Genomic DNA, 20,651 nt, shown 5'->3' with positions numbered 1-20,651 from the left:
TTATCCCAAACCATCCACCTGCGACAGTGGGTAAGAGACAAGGATTTGTGCACTGATTTGAGAACCTCTTGGCTCTCGTTCCAAGCTTTTTCTGAAAGCATCCCACCCTTCTGAACCATTTGGATTGGCCGTGTGCCATGCGGAAACCCTGCAATCCATGCTTGAATATTATGGGTCAAGACCAATCTGTCAACTATGTATAGCAGACCGTTGATTCATTTGATTCATTTGGAGTCTCTTACGCATTGCAGATGTTTCCTTTAAATCATCAAGCTTTTTTTCCATTCACAAAGATTCCAGTACTACATTTCTAACCTCCCGTGCTATCCTTCTAACCTCCTCGTCACGGCTTCGAAATGTACGGAACGCATGGATACCTTGTTGGGTTGGCACATCCGAGGCCCAAAGCTCGTTAGGATGGGTCAAATGACCTACGTTCCAGAACGTATCATCAAGACTTAGTCGGGTGATCTCCTGTAAACTGGGCAATTGTAATCGTTCTTCATCTGGGAATCGTGTATGAAACTGATTGACGTGAAGCTCGTAAGTAGTCCACTTTTGCTTCAATGTCTTCTCTTTCTTCACCATCATTGACTTGTACCGTTCTTGATTTGTGGTACCTGTTATACAGAGAACGTGTCAGTTGGTTTGTATCATCAATGTTGAGAGGGCAGCACTGACCGATACCAGGCTGGTCCCACTTCTTCTGATGTTCAACAACTGCCACCTTCGCTTCGTACAAGTTTTGCTTTGCCAATCGAATGCGGAAACGAGCTCGTGCACATGGATCTTGAATTTGAATTATAATTAATTAGATAAAATAACTGTCACTACATGGATGAAGAAAGTAAAACCCTGTACCTTTAACTTCCGGCATGTTTCGAAAGTCCTCTCCACCTAACTCCGATACGAGCTCATCAATTGTAGATTCAAAGACCACCATAGACCCGGGCAGTTCCTCCAGCTCAGCATGCTCTGCTTCTGTTAATGTCCTACGCCGCTGTGACCGAAGGTATGCAAGGCGAGAACTGTGATATAAGCCAAATCCTTGTATGTCAATACAGGAGGTTCAAGGCTGAATAAGACACGATTAGACTGACTGAGCCTCTCGGAAATTCTCCTCAAGTGTAATGAGACGTCCTAAGCGCGATTCTAAATCTTGAAGGTTAGTAATGGCCATTAGTTCCAGCTGGCAAGTACGCTGTCTTTCCCATTGGAGGGAACAGTATTCCATGGTATGACCATGAGTTTGCTGTATCGCAAGAAGTTGCCCTTGAGCCTTCGACTTAAGCTCAATCACCTCGTCAAACTTGTTTGACATCAGACAAGCTTTCCCACAGATACATACACATCAGCAAATCTAATTTAGAATACGTAAATGATGAAACTCGAACATACATACCTGCATTAATAACTCCAAGATTGTTTTTATGACCCGTTCGCAAGTGTAAGGCATCCACTCTATTCTGCCTAGTTGCAAATCAAAGTTGAGGTACCAATGGCGCATTAAAAGACCAAATTCTCTCACTCCCCTCGCCATCAGATAACCCCCACCCAATGTTGAGTCGGGGATTGTACTCCAGTTGACAACTCCACCTATGGACCGATGCATGAAATGCACTCGTTCCAAACTTCAACTGGCCATGTGAGCGCTCGGTGGTAAATAGATTGTGCTTTAGATTAGAAGGAACAAACAATCAAAAGAGACTCGGCAAGAAATGTAATAACAAGAGTTGTACATACTCTCTTTATACCCTTCTCCAGCGTACAACCAATATCATACAATACTGCTATGCGTTGCGGAGGCTTTTCGGGCTCTTGCGTACGATTGATCAATGAAGCCAGCAAGGCATGCGCGAAGTAAGACCTGTGGTCATGACAAGAGAAAGCTAATGTCAGCCTAATTTCATGCATTTGACCTCTCTATTCTCATACACAAACTTTTCTCCACTCCGCACAATATTAATGTACGATATGCACTGGTCATGCCTGCATGCAATCACCATAAGTCCGGTTTCTTCACAAGCTCGCCAAGTGTGGCCCGTTCGAGTGTCTGCAGCTGCTGTATGCTGAGCAGTACAAGGGTCCTAGTTCGTTACCGAGACAATCAATGGGGTCAGCATCCCAATTTGTTTGATCATGATAAAAACGATGTAGATGATCAAAAACATATGATCTATAAACTTACTGTTGTTTCTTCGGCACTTGCTCTTGCGGCGGCTCTGTCAGCCCACTGTTGAACCTTTTCTTCAGGTAGAAACAAAGATGGCATCTGTGGTGGAAGGTCTTCAGATTCCCGACTCGCCGCCGCGTGCCGTCGTTGTTGAAAGTTAGCGTCCATGCAGACAATCAAGTCCGGCTCCGCATCTCGCTTTGATCGGTCTCCGGGTCCAAAGCATCGAGGACAGATGCTTGCTAGGGCTTCGCTTGGTGACAGATCGAGAGCTTCTGAGACCAAATCTTCACGCATCTTGAGTAGTTGCCGGTAAGCATAGACTGCACAAGAGAGAGGTCTTCTCCATCTCCGCGGCTATGTTGTTAGATAAGGCATGAGACCGTTAGTATTGCGCCTGCGCCAAATAGAAACAATCATCAAATCAATCAAATACTGACCTCGTTTGTCCCGGGGACCAATATCACTGGGTTACAGGCATCCAGAATTTCGTCGATGGCCAATGCAAATGGCTGTACACCTATTGGCTTGTGCTTCCACAACGTATGATAAGTTCGTAGAAGTCTCAAGGAAAAGGCGGTCTGTGGATGGGTTGGCGAGCCTCCCAAATATCCTTGAGAAATAAGACGCACTTGGTCGGGTGTGCAGCTGCAGAATTGGATGGTTTTCTGTTCACGAGCTGTGATGCCGACATATATGTCAGCAAATAAGAATAGTAATGCCAGTAATCAAAATAACATGTACTACACAGGTCAAGCATATCAACCTTTCGCAGAGACTTATCACTCTCTGGGCAGTAGCACATACCATCCTTGAAATGATCCTGACACCATAGCTCCTTGTGCCCCCAATCGGATGTGATGTTAGAACATCGCATCCAGCAAATAAACATCTGCCGGATGTTACGTCCCCAAGCCCACTCTTCTTTAACCCTTCGAGATGTGTAATTCCGACCTGCGACAAATTGTCCAATGTTGCGAGCGTTTGTACCCTCTTCGGTTGGCTCGTGGTCTTCTCCGTGGTCTATCAGATTGTTATTGTGATCATGATTGTTCAAATCTCCTGGTCCAGCGTTGTTTAGTACTTCTTCATTGTTTGATGAGGTGCTTGGGTTTGGGTCTGCGGGAGGAGGAGTAGTGTTGGACACATGAGCTTGATGGAGTCTGTCGTACTTCGCCTCACACCACTTGTGGGCCTCCTCGTCATGCTTTGCCTTTTCTTTGGAAGCTTCAGTAGTTGGCAATCGCACCCTTTTCTTTGCGCGCGTACCAGGTAGTCGTATTGAAGAAGTTGACATGTTGTAAAGTTGTTATTTCTTGGATTGATTGGGAAGAGCAGTTGAAATCGGTCTCAAGATATAGTATTGGAGAGCTAAGTTCTAACCCGACCTTCGACCTAACCCCTTCGGGAAGGAACCACTCTGGAAAGGGGTCAATGCTAAGATAACGTCAGACTTTGATGTTTGTGTAGCTCAGATCGTGCACAAATCTGATTCCTTGTCATGACAATTCATCACCATCATTTGAAAGCAATTGAAAATCTGTTAGTATATTCTCTCTGATTCTTCAACAACGGACAGAACATCTTAGGATGTTTTCTCAGGTAATGAAGCTGTGGCCTCTCGTGAATCAATTCATTGCTCTGGAGATTCAACCTTTATTGGATTTAGTTATCCAATAAAGCCAACACTGTGACAATCACGGTGCAAGCGTGTGTTGAATTTGGGATGTCACATCCAGAAGCCCGTACTGGGACTTATATGGATAAATCACGGCCTTGCTGCTTGATGGTGTCTCGAGCAGCAAGATTCACAAAATGATACAAACCTCCAGGACAAAAAGGGTATAACTTGGTCATTTCTTTCCCAAAGTTGATGATGTTATAATGAAAACTGATCAAAATCAAATTTTATACAGAGTTGAGTATGAGATATTTCTGATAACTGTGGATCTTTGGGGTGATAAGGATGCTAAAGCATAGTTTGGAACTCACACAAACCTGATAAAAGGAAACCTCAGCCAATATGGATCCAAAGTTGATGGTGTGATGATAAAAAACGTGGCTAAAATAATTTCATGAACAGTTTACTCTTTTCAAGATACATGGTTCTTCAAGGTCATATGAAATATGATGTGAAATTTCCAAATGTGTACATATCACATAAATGTGGTATCACTCAGCCAAAACTTCTTTAAACTTGTGGATAGCTTAATAAAAGATGATCAGGAGGTAAATTCATGTGGAACTTGGTAAGAGTTTCTTCTTATGTCAGAGGCTCTGGAAAGTGATATGGGCTATGACATTGGCTATGATATGAAGCTTTGAAACAGTATGTACCCCAGAAAAGCGGTTGAACCGTTGATAAATTTAATGCTCCAAAATTAGTGATGTATCAATGAAAAATGATCAGAAATCAATGTCATGGAGACTTTAAATGTATCACCAAAAATAAACTCTCCTGCATCAATGACCATTGATGTTGATATACTTGCTATATCTTGTAAAGTAGTGAAAGTTGGGGTGAGGTGACCAAGAAAAAAATTGAGATTTTTAATTTTTTGGATAGGTTTAAGTGAAATAAAGGAGGCACTTTTTTTGGTTTATCTCAACAAACAAAAAAGTTTTCCTTATAGAGCGTATTACCCAAAATGTCAATTTGGATTCCGCAGGCCCACTGAACAGGCCATAAGTGTTCTATACATTGTAAATTGGACTAAAAACTATGATAAATCTAAAAAACACATACTCTAAAAATAATTTCCAAGTCCAACTTTGAGGTTAACTGGTAAATTGAAATTTTTTTTATTGTGGCACGTGTTGCCAAACCATTATCAGATTGTACTGTGTGACCTTACACTGTAAGTCATACCTTGAGTTTACTACGCAGTGATATGAAAATAAAAGGTAACAGCAAAAAAATGGATTCAACTTCAACATTAGGATTAACTTTGAAATTGAGAAAGTTTTAATTGTGGCATGTGTTGCCAAAAATCATTAAATGGTACTATGTCACCACTCATCACACCATAAGTGATCTGTAATACCTTGAGCTTACTACTAAAAGTAAAAGGAAAAAGCCAAAAAACCAGGATTCAACCTCAACCTTTGGATTAACTTCCAAATTGGAAAGGTTTTAATTGTGGCATGTGTTGCCAAATATTCATCAAATGGTACTATGTACATGAACACTCATTACAGCATAAATGAATGATCCATACAAGGGTGATTATTTGCCCACTAAATGGAATCAATATACACAAAATCTAATTTCAAGGCTATTGCTATTCTTGTTTGAAACTTTGGCCATAGATACAGAACATCTCCTTCCTTTCTGAAATGGACAACATTGACCTATGAAATCACCTTTTGCATGGTTAAACCTATTGTTGAAAAACCCCTTCACTTCTTGCCTTTTTGATCTCCAATGTTATGTTTCAAAATCAAATTCAAATGGACCCAACATCAAAGATCAGGTTGTTTTTATTTCAATCAAGCTAATGTCAGGCAAATTGACAATAAAGAAATCATCAAGGATGTTTGATTTTGCAAAGTGCCTGTTTGTAATGTGTGTGTCCAGTCAAAGACCACATCAACAACGAGTCTAGATATTTCATATATGCTATCTGTCCTCTATTCACACACTCTTGATGTCGGAATTGGACATGAATCAACACTATACAAAGTTTGTAATATGATTCTGAATGTAGTATTTGAGTATCTCTGTTCATTTACATAACTAGGGATTAGGCGCCCAGCCGCCGCATTGACCAGTGCATTGCTATTGCATAGACCATTTACTGCCCGCGTTCCAACCCGTACCTGACATTTGTACCGTCACCGGGTCCTCATTGCATCAACTAATACTTCACCCATGTGACATTCGTGTTGTGACAACCATCCGGGATCGTGATGATCTCGAATCCATGAACTCCACTGCCAAACACCACATCACCAATTGCCACCGGATGATCTGTACAGCAGATAAAACACCAAAGTAAGTCGTCCCGCCATCCAACATCACCATCATTGACATGGTTTCACTCACAGGATGGACAATTCGAGAGACACTTCCAACATTGAGGATTCGTTCTCCATCAATGACACTCGCAACGGTGACAGTTCGTGTGCAGGAGAGGCTCACCACGGGAATGTGAGCCATTCCGAATATTCTGTTACACATATATTGACACATCGAATGACAGCACGAACCACCCACGAACACCCTCTCCGATTCGTTACCAGACGTCGCCACTCATGCTTCCAAGACGCCGTGGTAAATCGCGGCCCAAAGGATTGTTGCGTATGAACTCGAGTCGCCAGTGCTCGACACAAATGTACAAATCGACGCATAGCTCCTGAAAGAGACGGCGGCCGTGCAGCACGGGCGAAAACGTTTTGAGGCGAGGAAACAGCATCCACGCGAACCAGGCCATCTGACTGATTTTTCCTGAATTGCAAGTCATGTCAGCAATGTTATTAGTGCAAAGATTACCCGTCACTCACTGTCAGTGAAAGGCATTCGGTAATTCCCGTCGTAGCCCTGCTGTCCACGCGGGAAAAATACTACGTAACGTAGGGCCAAATAAGAGGTATTGAGGTCTGAAATTGACTTGAATGACCTCATCTTGGTGTATAAGAGGACATCTCGTGAATTCTCGGTGATGCATCCGTCCCCTTCTACGATCATTGCCACTTCGTCCGTTGTTGGTAAGTTATAAATTCTCTGATCCCGGTTGTCCAGACGCATAGTCATGAGCTTGACAGCGACATTGGGATTGGTCGCGAGTACTTCCCCTGCTTGTTGGAACCTTCTAGCAAACGGGTTGATGTCATACATGAAAGTTTGAAAGCGTTGCAGGATGTCGAGATTGAGGTTTTTCCCAGAAACTTTTCGGCGTAGGATTGCTTCTTCCTCGTCACCACCCCCTATCACATAGATCTGACAGTAACCAGGGTCGACCCCATCGCTGGCCCGGAGTGAACTAATGTCGTGCGTCAAGTGTCCATTGACTCGAAATATATTGACCCCCATTGGACCCATCACAGATCGATCGACCTTGCCCCCTAAAGAAGTAAACGATAGGGCATTGTTGTAAGATCGGATATTTTGCTGGAATTCAACCGAGTCTGGTCATGCAGGGCATCAGCGTATGGTTAGGATTGTCGTCGTTTTCCGGAGACATACCTGGGTCAGTGCCAGTCAGCAAGTCTCGTACGAAATCTGGTACGACGTGGTCACCAAAGTAATCAACAGGCGGTTTAATTTTTCCACCGCGGCAGCATGATGTGTAGGCGTGAGGTCCGTTGACCTTCGCGCTTGTTGGTCGTTCTGAGATCCAGTGTAGAGCTCCACAGAATGAGCAGGCATCGTCCATAGCCCCCAGATGATGCGGAATTTCGTTCCTCAAGCGTTTCATAATGCTTTCTTCAGTGTTCTGTTGCTGATTTGCCACGGCCAGTCCGAGTTTGGCGCGTTTAGGAGCCCGAGGCCTCAATGGGATGTTCTCTTTGTCGTTCATAATTTTTTCTCGTAGAAATATCGACGCAGGGCGGGGTAAGATCACTGGGAATTGATTGTCGATTCTGTTAGGGATCAATCCGTGATGTTGCAGCCTTGACCCAGTATAGGAGTGCATGTGTACCGACACTACTTGGGTAATGTGACCGGGCAAAACAGACAGGTACGACTCGCAGCCTGATTGTATGTAAGTTTCGGTTGAGGTTGACCCTGAAAGGGCACAAAACGGGACAGGAAACGGCGAGTAGCGGTGACAGAGATGATTGTCACTGAAAGTGACTCAACGGAGGGATGACTACGACGCACAACCATGTCAACGTTGCTCAATCAGGAGAAGTATTTTGTTCCCACGGGGGTACTCAAATCTGGCGACAGTTTTAGCCTATGAAAGGCTAGTTTTGCAGTAACGACAAAGCATCACTCCGTGTCAGGCGGCGTAGGGAGTCTTCAAGACGGAGAGGCACGTCAAACTTATTGGCGTCGAAAGAGTGTAGTTGATTTTCACAGGAATATTGACATCTAATAACAGAATTTACACTATGCACAAGTAATGACGAAGAGTCGTTTCCTCCAACGTCGCTAGGGGGGGATACAATTTTGGGCGGCAAGATATCACGCAGAAACAAGTGGTCACATGACGCTCATTCCTTTCGAGCACGTTTGCTCTGGGCCCGGCTGCTGACTCCGGTGCTGGGCGATGACGGGAGAGCTGCTTTGTCTAAAGTGTTAGTATTGTCGTCTTGTGGAGTGGCAACGTTAAGAGGGTCCGCGGTTGAACTCGAAGTTGACGCGACAGGACCAACAGAGCCAGAAGAGGAAGGCACAGGCGCCGTATACCTGCAGCAAGAGTTTCAGTTATGTACTACGAGCAAAGAGTGAGAATGCTTACCTGGGAAGACGCACTCGACCGGCGGCAGTTGTCTGGGCTACTCCAGCGGTACCATTACCGTTCGGAGTGCTGACAGACTCGGCACCAGTGGCTACGGAGATCGCGTAGACCTGGAAAGGGAAATGTCAGTAACGAGAGCGATATGGATTAGCATGATGGGGCCCTGCAACATACATCGACTTGCCACATGTGGCGGGCTACATCTTTACCGGTAACATAACCCATGATAGTCATTTCCCGTCCTTGCTGAAATAGATTCTGGACTTTAGCGAGGTTGCGTACTGGCCGGCACCAGTACTCCATCTGGAATCCAATGTTCGTACCGGTCTAGGGAGCGGTCATGTCAGTGGGGCGACGATGAGGGCGGGGTTAGAAGCCTGAAAGCGTACCACTGGATTATAATCCGTGTGTCGCACGATACAGATTGTAGTAGGCTTCCCGTCGTGCGCAGGCTCCTGGATAACCCGTTTGCTGAGAATGATACCGATGGAGGACACAGCGGTGTTGTTGATCAAAGCACCGGGAAAGGCCTCTGAGTTGCCGAGGTGCACGACATGGCTGAATTCATGGACACAATTGGAGGGCGTTGGGTTGTTAGGTGCAAAGAACTTGCCCTTGGCGAAGTACATCTCGCCAACGGTGACTGCGGTGCCAGATCCGGAGAATGACGTAAGGTGTGTAGGGTGTTCGTGAGCGTCGTTACCCTCGATCCCGCCGCAGCTGATACCGGTCTGGCCAACGCGATAGCCAACGTTTGCGTTGAGGGTGCTAGCGATCTAAAGAAGGAATTAGGAACAATGTGACGGGGAAGATAATGGAAATGCTGTGCTAACCATGCCAGAGACTTCCCAACAAGCAGAAATGTAGACGGGGTGGGAGACACGACGATTGGAAGGGGAAGCCGACATATTTATGAATAAAGGGAAACAGGAGGAGTAAGGCAAATGCGGATTTGTTTGCAGAATGCTAATAACAAAATGAGATCGACAGATGAGAATGAAAAGAAATTGTTGGGGAGTAAGCCAAATTGATAGCTTCCAGAGTTGGGTTATTATACCTTGGAATGGTTGGTGGGCTGTCGACAAATTGACCGAGTGCGGTCGGAGGTTAGCCTGGCTGTGAGGGCGAGAAAGAGTGTGGGTGATCATGCCGGTTGGAGTGCTAATTCATTTATTTGTGGACTGGTCAGGCATCAGTCAAGGCGCACGTGGTTGGTATTGTAAGGTCCATATGGATGGTGTTTGGGTGGAGCGGTTCAGATAATGACGGGTGAGCAGACTGATGGTTAAGACTGGCGGTGCACGAGGGGTGGTTGCGAAGTATGGGGGCATGTTGATTCATTAATCTAAAATCTGGGGAGAATTGGTGTAATGGAATGGCGGTAACGTGTGACAGGGCAGTGGAAACAATCACCGCAGTGACTGCACGAGTCAATGAATTGGGTGCAGGATTGGACAACAGGTCAGAACCTGACAGTACCACCGTAGCCCATCTTGTGTTATTAGTAATAGAAGATTAAATTACACAACATTATATCATATGAGATCATAATGTTGTGACTCGTGACTGTACGATACTGGTTGGGGCTAGAGGAGGGGAAACCCAGAGGTCCGATTAGGGTGTCGGTCCTTTTCCCGTCATTCACAACTGGCTGTATACCTGGAGTCATACAACACCCATCATCCCACTCCTATTCCTGACGACTAGGCAGAATGTTCCGAAGTACCCGACTCAGCACTCAATTGCAAACTACCAAATCAAATCCTCCAAAACAGCAACCTAGTCGCCGCAACAAACGTAACCGGACTGAAGTAGATTCTGTTGATAACATTCGTGATCAAGATAATCGGCCGCCCAGTCCTGCAGCCAATCAAACTGCTGGCAATTCCCACATTCAACCTGACACATCATCCACAATCGCAATCAAACTCTCCGAAATCACTGTGCATACCTACAATGGCCAAAAGAAGTATTGGCCGCTGCCACGAATTGAGGAACAACTTGCTCATCAAAAACCTGACAACAACAGCAAGCCAAGCCCGCTGATTTTGGCCGAAGCAAAATCCCTTTATGCAAATTTCATTCATAGCATCAATATGCTGGCCATGATTGGAGCTGTCAGCGTGGACACCTTGAAAGCAAAGATGTTTGTGATCTTCACTTGTCAATTATCTTTTTGAACTCCTTTGCATTCAAATTTTATTGACCACACTGTCTTCCTCTTCCCTGACACAGAGGTTTGACTGGGGCAACTCGCGAAAACAGCACTTGGACTCGATTTCTTTCCTTTGCAAAGGAGGCTAATCAATTGCCTAGTAGGTCGTTTTTCATAACCAATTCATTTCAAATGACATTCTAATCTGACACGTCTCTTGATGATATTTACATTTTTTTGCTGTATGTCTCCAACAGTGCCACCACGAGGCGATCCAAATGCAAAAGAGCTACTTAGTGCACGCAACAAGGCCAACAAGCGTGCTTACGATTTTCTAACTGAAGTCGAGGTACAGGTGTTCACCCCTCGAGTCTTTTATGCTTTGGGTGGCTATCCGGACTACTCAGCTATCTCAGTTGAAGACCACAAGACAAGCGGTGATTTCGAAGTCCTCATTCCAGAAGTCCCCAAGCTGTCTGACGAAGAGGAGGCTCTCTATCGCCCGCTCTACAATAAATTAGTGAATGCTGACAAGGTCAATAAGGACCGCGAGGCTACGAAACCACCTTCACCCGCGCGCATGGAGCAAAGGTCCCTCCAAGCTTTCAAGAAGTGAGTACAACAAGTATGAAAAAAATTGATTTGTATTGATGGATTTGGCTGGATGAGCTGATACGTTTATGTGTCTGATTTGTATCTGAGAGTAGCTCAATCAAGATGCAAATATCACCAATTTCGACTTCTATGTGATCGCCTCAAGCAAAACTCTGGACCCTGGCTGGTGCGAGGAGGCAACTACTCGGCCGGCGGTCCGCAAATGGCTCGAAAAAAGGCACAACTTTCAGAGTATCTTCCCTATATACTCGCAAGCTAAGTTGGAATGTGTTGAAGACATCGACAAGGCAGCAGCAGAAGTAGATGGTAAAGTGACGGTTCAAAACAGGCGGGTGCCAAATAAGTCTGATATTGAGAAGACTACTCTGACTGAGCTCCTGACTCAGCGCATAGGTGAGTGACGATTTCGTTTTCTCATTTGAGTCCCTACATTACGTCCATAACTGACTTGGAGTTGACAGTTCAACTTGTTGGAATGCCTGCTAATGGACTTCCACGAGGTCCAGATCCCCCATCTCAATTTCGCAAGAATCATATCAACGTCGAGTTTGTGCGAAGTCCCGATTCCGCAATGACCAATGAAGAATTTATGAAAGGCTTTGATGGTATGTTGACTTTGGGACGACGTCATTGGCTTCAAGATCTTGCGGATGGAAAGTTCAAGATGGTATTGAAACTTCCGACAACTTCCACTCAACCTCAATGTCATGATGACTCAAATACTTCAACCTTAAACCGACACGATGATCAGCCTCAAGGCAATACCGAACAACAACCTCAAGTCAATCCTGAAAGATCTGATGCCGATGCTCAAACGCAAGATGAAACTGTTGATCAAAATAGTGGCGCTCAACTTCAAGCCACTAGTTCTACTTGTATAATTTGATCACTTCACATGCTATGTGTCTCACTATATGTCTTCCTCCTCCCTCTGCAAATTTCATCTTGATTGGATAGGATGTGTGGTTTTGTTTGATATTGAATTGTTTCAAGTTTCTTACTATTTGTTTCTCACTATAACTTCTGCCCATACCAGATCGTTTCTTCATTGTTTGATCTTTTTGCTAATAGGATGTGAGGCAATTCTTCCAAACTTGGCAATGTACAGCATTTCAAACTTGAATCGTTTGATAGTGCAATGAGCTGACTGATTGAGTTCTGATCATTGTGCGGATAGATTTGGCAAGTAGTTATAGGAGCCAATTGGTGGCTGCAGTTCTAATGGTATCGGACCAAAGAATATGATCTGCAAGTAAATTGTTAAAAGAATCAATACAGATGGATATTAATTCCATCTAACTACAATTTTATGAATGTATGCCAGGCCTGTTGGATAAGCATGACAAGACATCAGACGGATCTGATGTAGGATAATGACCAGATGGATCTGGATCCTAATGCACCCCAGATCCATCTGACAGCTGCATTACCCAGACAGATGGATCTGAGGCCGTGCGATTCCAGATCCATCTGGTCATTATCCTACATCAGATCCGTCTGATGTCTTGTCATGCTTATACAACAGGCCTGGCATACATTCATAAAATTGTACTCAGATCCATCTGCCAGCTAATACATAGACCCACACAGAACAGATGGATCTGAGTCCGTGTGATTAGGACCCAGATGCATCTGGCATCCTAATTTGTGCCATCCTGGTCCATCCAACACTTCTACATATGTATTATAAACAACGTCCTTTGCACAAGATTTGACAAAATCGCTACTACACAGTAACGCACAACACGCACAAGAATGGGTGAACACTCAAGAGTCCCCGTGGTCAATGTTACACATCACCTCACTACGTGCTGAAGTAAATCCCTGTCATCAGCAGCCTACAATCAACTTATCGATCTATGGCTGCTGATGGATGGTAGGACGTTACTGAGATCATTTTGAGCTTTAAAAACTTTATTTCATCCAAGCCAATAGAGAATCATGATAAAGGCGATAATTTTCACAAATATTGCAAATGATCTCGGTTGATTTAATCGTTTCACGTCTCGTGATCTTGAATTTTCTCAATATTTAGATCGGTATTAATGGAAATACAAAGAAAGTTCTCTTTTATGAGACGGTGATTTGGTCACTTCAAAAGCTTAGTGATTGTTATCATCGTGACAATTTTGAACTGTGGTGAGATGTTGAGTACCAAGAAGTGGTGATCATCATCATCAGACTGCTTGATCACATAGCACAATAATTCAGAGCCCTTCTACGGGTGTTCTTTTGGATCGGGATGGTTGACTGCAGAGGTGTTTCTGTCTACAGTCATGAGGAATGGATGAATTGGCTGTGTCCGAGACACCCACACCAGGAACCAACTCTGTAATGGCGCAGATGGATCTGTGTCTGTGCAGCAAGACGTCGGCGAAACAACACAGACGCATCTGTGTCAAAACTGTATATTTGCAGACGGGTCTGCACAGGACTTATGTTCGTATGGTGGGTGTGCAGACGGATCTGAGATAGGGCTTATGTATCGGGTATCCTTGACTCGGAGTCCTGCTGTGTTGTACCGATGCAGATGTGTCTGGGTATGCATCCTTTTACACTGCTCAAATTTGAAGTAAACGTTAACACTTGAAAAAAAACGGATTGTGACTCGGAATTGTATATTTGCGGTCGTTTTGGTGTGTTATCGACAATTCCCAACTTATATGCTGGTTAGAAGTGTCTAATGGTGTGATCTGGCGCGTCTGGGGGCGTCTGGGGGGGTGTTTTGGGATCTAAGCCGTAGAGACAGTACGTCTGTATGGTCGGTTAAGTACCCAGGAATCTGTGGCACACAGGTGAGCAAAGTGGCCCCTCGACAGATCACCCCAAGGAGTATGTCGAACCTCTGCTAACATCGAGGCGCCAGGCCTAGTCGTCTGCTCCATCCTCTGCTCCAACCATTGTACCCAGCCCAGTTGTATTCAAAAGTTCAATAGAAGAACACCATCATAACCCTTACAAATATTTCACTTATTCATTTTTACTCAAGTTATAGCGTGTTAATTTCTTTTAGTCTCTCAGCTTTTGAATTTTTTTTTTTTTAAAAATCATGCAAAATGATCAACCACTTTCACATCAAGAAATTAATACCACAAACGATGCGACAGATTCTTTTCAAAGAATCAAAACTATCCTTTTCGATTACGACAAATCCGGCGGGAGCCGAGTTATCCCAATGCGCGTCTTACGAGCTTTATTCTTGGAAGTGTTCTCTCCTACCGACGAAAATTTGGAAAACTTCATTTTCAACTTTTCGATGTTTTCCAGAGCTGCCATCAAGCTCAATACTAGGGCAGGTAGACCAATCTATAAAATGGTTGGAGAGAACTTCGTATGGCCATCTACAGCCAAAGCTCTATTGGATGCAGAGCCGGCAGTGCTCATGTCCAAATGTGCCTTTAATCGGCCGGACGCAAACCGAGCTTGGTTCTCCATCCCGGAATCCAGGCTTTCCGATATTACAAAAGCCAGTTCGGCGGCTAGACATTCAGGAGCATCAGGACCTTCCTCTTATCAACATAAAGGAAAAGGTCGTAAATCCAGGAGCCCCCGTCGCTCTAGGAGCCCTAGGCGTCACTCACGTAGGACTAGCCCAGACTATCATCAAAGAAGAAGCCCAGACCCACGCCGTCGTACTTCCAGGAGCCCTCCTCGCCGACGCTTCACGTCTGTCAACCAGTACGGGTCGTCTCCTAACTCGCAGGATCGCTCTCGCCGGCGTCAACGAAGCCCACAGCGTTCCTCCAGACGCTCCCCAAGTCCTAAAAGGCAAAGTCGTCGAGACTTCAGCCCTCAAGCTTCGGGAAGTGGTCGTCGACCCTCGCCAACGCGCCGTGAGGAAGAACCACCCACATCATCTAGCAGACGAGCGCGTTTTGAGCCCCCGCACGACAGGCACGGGAACTCCTCTCTCCTCGAACGCATTGATTCCTCGATTTTCCATCGGGTTAACGAGCAACCACCACCAGTTCGCGTCCCTGAGAAACGGTGTCGAGTATCTTCATCTCCTGAACCCGTTTCTAACTCCCTCTTTGAAAAAGCCTTTCAAAAATTCGTCAACTCAGCTGGAAAGTCAACGAAAAAACTCGCTTTCCAATCAGCAGAGCAAGATTCTGACGACAAAATCAAAGATCCTATTGCCCGCGAAATCAAACGTATCAAATTCGAATATAAAGAAGATATTAACACTACGCCAAAGTACATCTTTTCCTAGGGGTATAGAAAAATACATTGCACGTAGAAAATTGTTTTCTATACTCATACAGCATACTTTTCTATGCTCACATAAGTATAGAATACACGCAAAGGACTGGTTGGGTTCCTGATCCATGTCCTAAATAGTATTGATCTATGCATGTCTTGATATGTATTTGACTTGATGTATCGTAGCACAGTACATCGTACAGTAGGTAAAGTTTAGAAAAGTCTGTACATACCAACCGGTGTGAGACTTCGATCAAGTTCAATGGGGTCTATAGATCGATGAACAATGATGATGTAAGTCTTTCATCTCTCTTCAGCTCATTGTTGCCCAGGTCAAGCGTTTGTCAACCTCCGTAAACCCCTTCAGCTAGTCGTGCTTGACGATTCAATACATACAAACAAGCCTCGTCATAAGTACAAAGATGCATCAGCTCTTGCTGAATCAGGGTATGTATTCGTTTCTCTCATGAGTCACTGACTCTCCCTTCAATATATCCTTCATCTGACAAATTCTGATTAATACCTTTGCAACATATTTTCTTTCATTGCTAGATCTTGACAAAGGTTTCAATGCTGGCCGGTTCAAGACAAAGACCACACCATTGTTGGCCGACTAACAAACAGAACTCTCTCCACTTCGGACTCAAGAGTTTCTGTCTTTGTTCGCTCCCCATATTTTAGGTCTATAGCCTTCTCACTTCAACACCCTTTCACCTCTCCAGTATAAGACTCCAGGCTTGACTCTCACATCTCGCACACTGAACATCGCTCCCACTTCCATCTTCCCCTCAATCCTTTACTTGATAGGCCATAGCCACTGGTGGTCATTGATCTCTATCTCATCATCTAATACCTTTTAAGATTGTTCAGATGTAAGTGCAAGTCTATACTTTATCTATCTACACTTACAATTTTCCAAGCGCTAGAAAAGATACTGAAGATAATCATACATTGTGTTTCCGCTTTGTTGTCTAGATCGTTGACTATTTCAGCTCATCTTCCTAAACACATCCTCTTTAGCTTTTATATTTCTTCGATTAGAGATGTTGGATCCTAGCGCGACAGGTGTGACAAAGCAAATGATGCTGGATTGGCTGCGAATAAATCATCCCATGACTCCGGTTTCGTCACATAGCCTCAAGGCCTTTGTGGCAGAGCTTGTACGAAAGAAACAACCTGAATGTGAGTATTCCTTTCTCAATCATCACATCTCTTTCTTCCTTGGGGATACTAACCACAATGTACTTCTTGAATACATCTTGGTAGTTTTTGCGGATCCAACAAGTGATGCGCCGGCCGTGATACCTGACGGTTCTCAATCCGATACGCAGAATCCATTCGAAACCAACATCACTGGTATTTTGTTTTCTCTTCTTAATCATTACATCTCTTTCTTCTTTGGGGATGATAACCACAATGTACTTCGTGGATACATCTTGATAGTTTTTGCGGATCCTGAAAGTGATGCGCCAGCGGTGATACCCGGCGGTTCTCAACCCGATACGCCGAATCCATTCCAAACCAACCACACTGGTATTCCTTTTTCTGTTTTTTAGTTTGATCCAACCCTCAAGCACATGTCCTGAGTCATGAACCTTGATTAGTCTTTTCGGTTCCTCCTCAAGCAGTCCTCGAGCCAGAAGTAACAGAACAACAGGCCCACCTACATGACTCCCTCCACGAGGTCCCTAGATCATCGACTGTATCAATACGTCCAGCCAAGAGATCTGGCTCCCCAACCTTCAGTGGAAAGCCTTCAAAACGTTCAACATTTGGTGAGTCACTTCATTTGGTGCCTTGTTGATATCGAGTTCGTAGATCTTAATTGTTAACCACAAGCTCGCTTGGCCAGTTTCCTCTGAAGGGGTCTCTCAATTATCAAATGCATCAGAACACCACGTCAAGCGTCCTGCATCCCCAACTACACACGAACCACTTCCAAAACGTGCCAATATTGGTAGGTAGTTGCATCTATAAATATCAGATTGAAAGGTTGAAGAGCGTCCATTCTGACCCGTGCGTACTATGTATCAGGTGATCAGGGACTGTTACCAAGAAAGCCATCAAAGAAAGGACGCAAGGTGAGGCTTCATACCATTAATGCAACTATCTCGACTGATGAAGCTCATATTCTTGCACCATCACACATGCAGACATTACGCCAAAGCTATCCTTCTGGTGGTTCAAGCAGGTCTGCCCATCGGGACTCATCTATGACGGCTTCATTGGTGAAAGGCTCAGATATCAACCTTTTGGACCGAGGCAGCGAAGAAGATCTCAACGCCTTACTAGGTTATGAAGTCACACCTATGGAGTCATCAAATCTTTTCGCTGTTGACAGGTTCAGCTCGCCAATGAATGAAATGAAGAATATAATCAACACACCAGAGAATCCTGGAACGCGCGACCTCATTGACTTCTCAAGTGTAGATTTGCTTTTGGTTGAAAATCTAGGTTAGTGTCCATTCATTTATTCATTTCATTACTCAAACTTTGCATAGTGATTTTTGTTTATTAGCAGTTATCACGCAGGACGCTCCCTTGAGTAAAATTCCAACCCTAGTCAAGTCAGGTGTAGATGCGTTCCAAGAAGAGAGACGTCGAGCAGAAACAGGTGCGCTGTTCAGTAGCCCTAACTCATGATACATCCACTGATACAAGCACTTGAGTAGTTTCTGAGCTTGAGAAATCGGTTTCTTGTCTATTGAATAGAATGGACCTGATGGAAGAGAAGTCAGCAGCTCACATTGTTGAACATGAACAACAGAGATACGAGCAAGGTGTGTTTCACCATTCCAAGTCGTTTGAGATGTCCGCTGACACGCCCCATCATGACCTTTGCAGATCATGCACTCCAGCAAGCTACTTGTCGACTTGACAAACAAGCAAAATGTATTGACGAGCTCAGGGACACGGTTTCCAGTTTAAAACAACAGCTGGATGTTTTACATCGCCGATTGAACAGAGCTGAGGAAGACATTGGGACACAGGAACGTTGCATTGTGCGATTGATGCAACAAGACGAGGGATCAGACGGGGAGGAAGCATACCCTGGAATTGACAGTCAATCTGACTATAGCGTTTAAAATATACATCAAAAGAGGGGGTTGACATTGTCCTGAATACGCTTGTTGTCTTGTAGTATTTTTGCTGACAAATTGTTCGAAGGTATAAGTACATTTTTCATCCTTTTTTGTTCCTCTTAGTTTTAATCTTGAAATCAAGCTTTTACATTACAATCAAGGAATTCAAGAGAGATACTAAGTGATACCTGACTCTAAATATTAGAATTCAGCTCTTGCTTGAGCAGTTGTGCAAATATGATGCGGAGAATTTTGTTGAGTCAAATAGAGACTGCTCTGTAGGCAGTTACAGATTGATTCCGATGATCTCAGTTTAGGAAATCTCAAGCCTGATTTCTGAGCTGTGGCTACAGTTACTGGTCGTAAGTAACATCACAGGGATCAATACAAATTAGGGCAAAGCCGGTTGCTTCCTGTGACACTGCAAAGTCTGATGAGTCATAACTCTGTAGACTTGAGTATGAATCAACACTTGATATGTGTACATTTCACCTCTGTAGTTGAGTGGTTCTGTGCATTTTTAAGTGCACTGAGATGCCGGAGGAGTACATCTTCCATACTGGTGCTCATTAGTGAACTGTATTCTCATTCAAAACAAGCATTATGATGAAATATCACATGAAGTCTGCATGATTTGACAGTGTGGGGCAAGCACTACAAACAAGTCAAGCTTCTCAGCAATACTATCAGAGAATCAATTCTCGTTTATGCTATATGAAGTCCAAGTCATATCTATATATGTATGTGAATCATTTACATTATACTTAAAGGTCTGAGCATTCGATGGAATAGTTATGAAGCCACCGAAAAGAAGCGGAATAAGAAGAGGTACAGCTTGGTGCAAGCACTGCAAGCTATAAGATTTACAATTCAGATTGATATATACTCAAATGTTTACATTTCACTTGAAGAATCTTCTGGATCGAGATACCTGATCAAATACCTGATCATATCTGCATGCAAAGACCATGCAGATATGATCAGAACGCCCCACTAGTCATCAATTACATTGTTGGGTATGAGGCTTTCTGAAGTGGCCCGGTGCCAAATTGATACTATAGTACGCAATCCCATCCCCACCTGATCACCTTCATGGGCAACTTGGACATATATGGATGATGTTCATACCTCTCTTTTGACTTCATTCCCCCAGCTCTCTCGAACCTAGCTCATTATTGTCAATCCTTGTTTATTGTAACTTGACGCGTTTTTAAGTCAATCCAAGTTCACAGAGATCATCTAGTCACTAAAAAACAAATATGTCACAGTCTACTCATCCTCATAGTTCACTGTTCTCTTTATTGCAAGTTTCATCAATGTCGAAGGATGCAGTTCAAGAAGCAGTTGAAGGTTTGACATCTTCATTTTTGCTTTTGCACCTTGAAATCAATCCCACGGCTGAGATGAAGTCTCTACTACAGCTGTTTTTAGAGACACGAATGACACACAGGTCGAAACTCAAACTGGCGAAGGTGCTGGTGCGGAAATCCAATTGGAAACTTCAGACATTGGCAAACTGGGTTCGCAAATTCTCTTTCTTCAGAGATCCAAAGCTCTCGCTGACATTATCCAAAGAACATTCAGCTAGCACAGCTGTAAATACTCAGATCGATGGTTCTGCTTCCAAGAAATCTAATGTGGAAGTTGGTCAACAAGACATAAAGAATGAATGCAAGGGTAAGAGTACGTTGCTTTGATTCTTTCCAAGACTGTTGTTGATGTGTTGATTGACTTTGATTGAATTGGCAATTGTATTGTAGACCTGAAATGCGGATCACAATTGGCTCATCTAGAGACCTCACTCGCAACGCTTGAGGAGAAAATTATGATGTATTCAGTCCAAAACTTACAAGAAAAAGTGCAAGGTATGTGGATTTTCAGAATCACTATGGACAATCATTGTGAAAGTTGACTCACCTGCCACGTCCGGGAGTGCAGTTGTCGATAAAGCGTTCAGTCTACTTGAAAAAGCGATCACGGATATCAAACGACTTCAAACTAAGGTTAATTTTTAG

At 44.0% G+C, this 20,651-nt stretch overlaps 7 protein-coding genes across 7 annotated transcripts; 4 read left to right on the top strand and 3 right to left on the bottom strand.

Annotated features, from left to right (window-relative positions):
• MELLADRAFT_95732 (uncharacterized protein) lies at positions 1 to 159 on the bottom strand (the record flags this gene model as incomplete). Its single annotated transcript, XM_007418296.1, has 1 exon — positions 1 to 159. One exon carries the CDS (start codon positions 157 to 159, stop codon positions 1 to 3), a length of 159 nt encoding a protein of 52 aa, XP_007418358.1.
• A 237-nt stretch (positions 160 to 396) lies between these two features.
• On the bottom strand, positions 397 to 1,186 carry MELLADRAFT_58103 (uncharacterized protein; the record flags this gene model as incomplete). Its single annotated transcript, XM_007418273.1, has 4 exons — positions 397 to 620; positions 682 to 789; positions 862 to 1,028; positions 1,101 to 1,186. Coding segments are annotated over 4 exons (517 nt in total), but the record flags the coding sequence as incomplete, so codon positions are not given.
• A 6,104-nt stretch (positions 1,187 to 7,290) lies between these two features.
• Positions 7,291 to 9,488, bottom strand: MELLADRAFT_69355 (uncharacterized protein; the record flags this gene model as incomplete). Its single annotated transcript, XM_007418276.1, has 6 exons — positions 7,291 to 7,868; positions 8,350 to 8,528; positions 8,581 to 8,690; positions 8,755 to 8,907; positions 8,970 to 9,356; positions 9,414 to 9,488. The coding sequence occupies 6 exons, from the start codon at positions 9,486 to 9,488 to the stop codon at positions 7,291 to 7,293; spliced, it is 1,482 nt and encodes a 493-aa protein (XP_007418338.1).
• Positions 9,489 to 10,292: 804 nt separating this feature from the next.
• On the top strand, positions 10,293 to 12,236 carry MELLADRAFT_95730 (uncharacterized protein; the record flags this gene model as incomplete). The annotated part of the gene is made up of 5 exons (XM_007418295.1): positions 10,293 to 10,726; positions 10,816 to 10,895; positions 10,993 to 11,347; positions 11,496 to 11,743; positions 11,812 to 12,236. The coding sequence occupies 5 exons, from the start codon at positions 10,293 to 10,295 to the stop codon at positions 12,234 to 12,236; spliced, it is 1,542 nt and encodes a 513-aa protein (XP_007418357.1).
• Positions 12,237 to 14,712: 2,476 nt separating this feature from the next.
• MELLADRAFT_69354 (uncharacterized protein) lies at positions 14,713 to 16,112 on the top strand (the record flags this gene model as incomplete). The annotated part of the gene is made up of 4 exons (XM_007418275.1): positions 14,713 to 15,504; positions 15,740 to 15,755; positions 15,886 to 16,000; positions 16,106 to 16,112. The coding sequence occupies 4 exons, from the start codon at positions 14,713 to 14,715 to the stop codon at positions 16,110 to 16,112; spliced, it is 930 nt and encodes a 309-aa protein (XP_007418337.1).
• Positions 16,113 to 16,596: 484 nt separating this feature from the next.
• MELLADRAFT_95729 (uncharacterized protein) lies at positions 16,597 to 18,639 on the top strand (the record flags this gene model as incomplete). Its single annotated transcript, XM_007418294.1, has 10 exons — positions 16,597 to 16,735; positions 16,820 to 16,909; positions 16,997 to 17,086; positions 17,158 to 17,328; positions 17,418 to 17,510; positions 17,588 to 17,634; positions 17,707 to 18,007; positions 18,072 to 18,167; positions 18,223 to 18,333; positions 18,398 to 18,639. 10 exons carry the CDS (start codon positions 16,597 to 16,599, stop codon positions 18,637 to 18,639), a joined length of 1,380 nt encoding a protein of 459 aa, XP_007418356.1.
• Positions 18,640 to 19,952: 1,313 nt separating this feature from the next.
• Positions 19,953 to 20,651, top strand: MELLADRAFT_95728 (uncharacterized protein; the record flags this gene model as incomplete). The annotated part of the gene is made up of 5 exons (XM_007418293.1): positions 19,953 to 19,986; positions 20,040 to 20,156; positions 20,221 to 20,319; positions 20,397 to 20,501; positions 20,545 to 20,651. 5 exons carry the CDS (start codon positions 19,953 to 19,955, stop codon positions 20,649 to 20,651), a joined length of 462 nt encoding a protein of 153 aa, XP_007418355.1.

This window comes from Melampsora larici-populina (assembly GCF_000204055.1).
Source record: "Melampsora larici-populina 98AG31 unplaced genomic scaffold MELLAscaffold_88, whole genome shotgun sequence".
Taxonomy (NCBI): Eukaryota; Fungi; Basidiomycota; class Pucciniomycetes; order Pucciniales; family Melampsoraceae; genus Melampsora; species Melampsora laricis-populina.
Note: the sequence above shows the minus strand (reverse complement) of the source record. Positions and strands in the feature narration are given on the sequence as shown.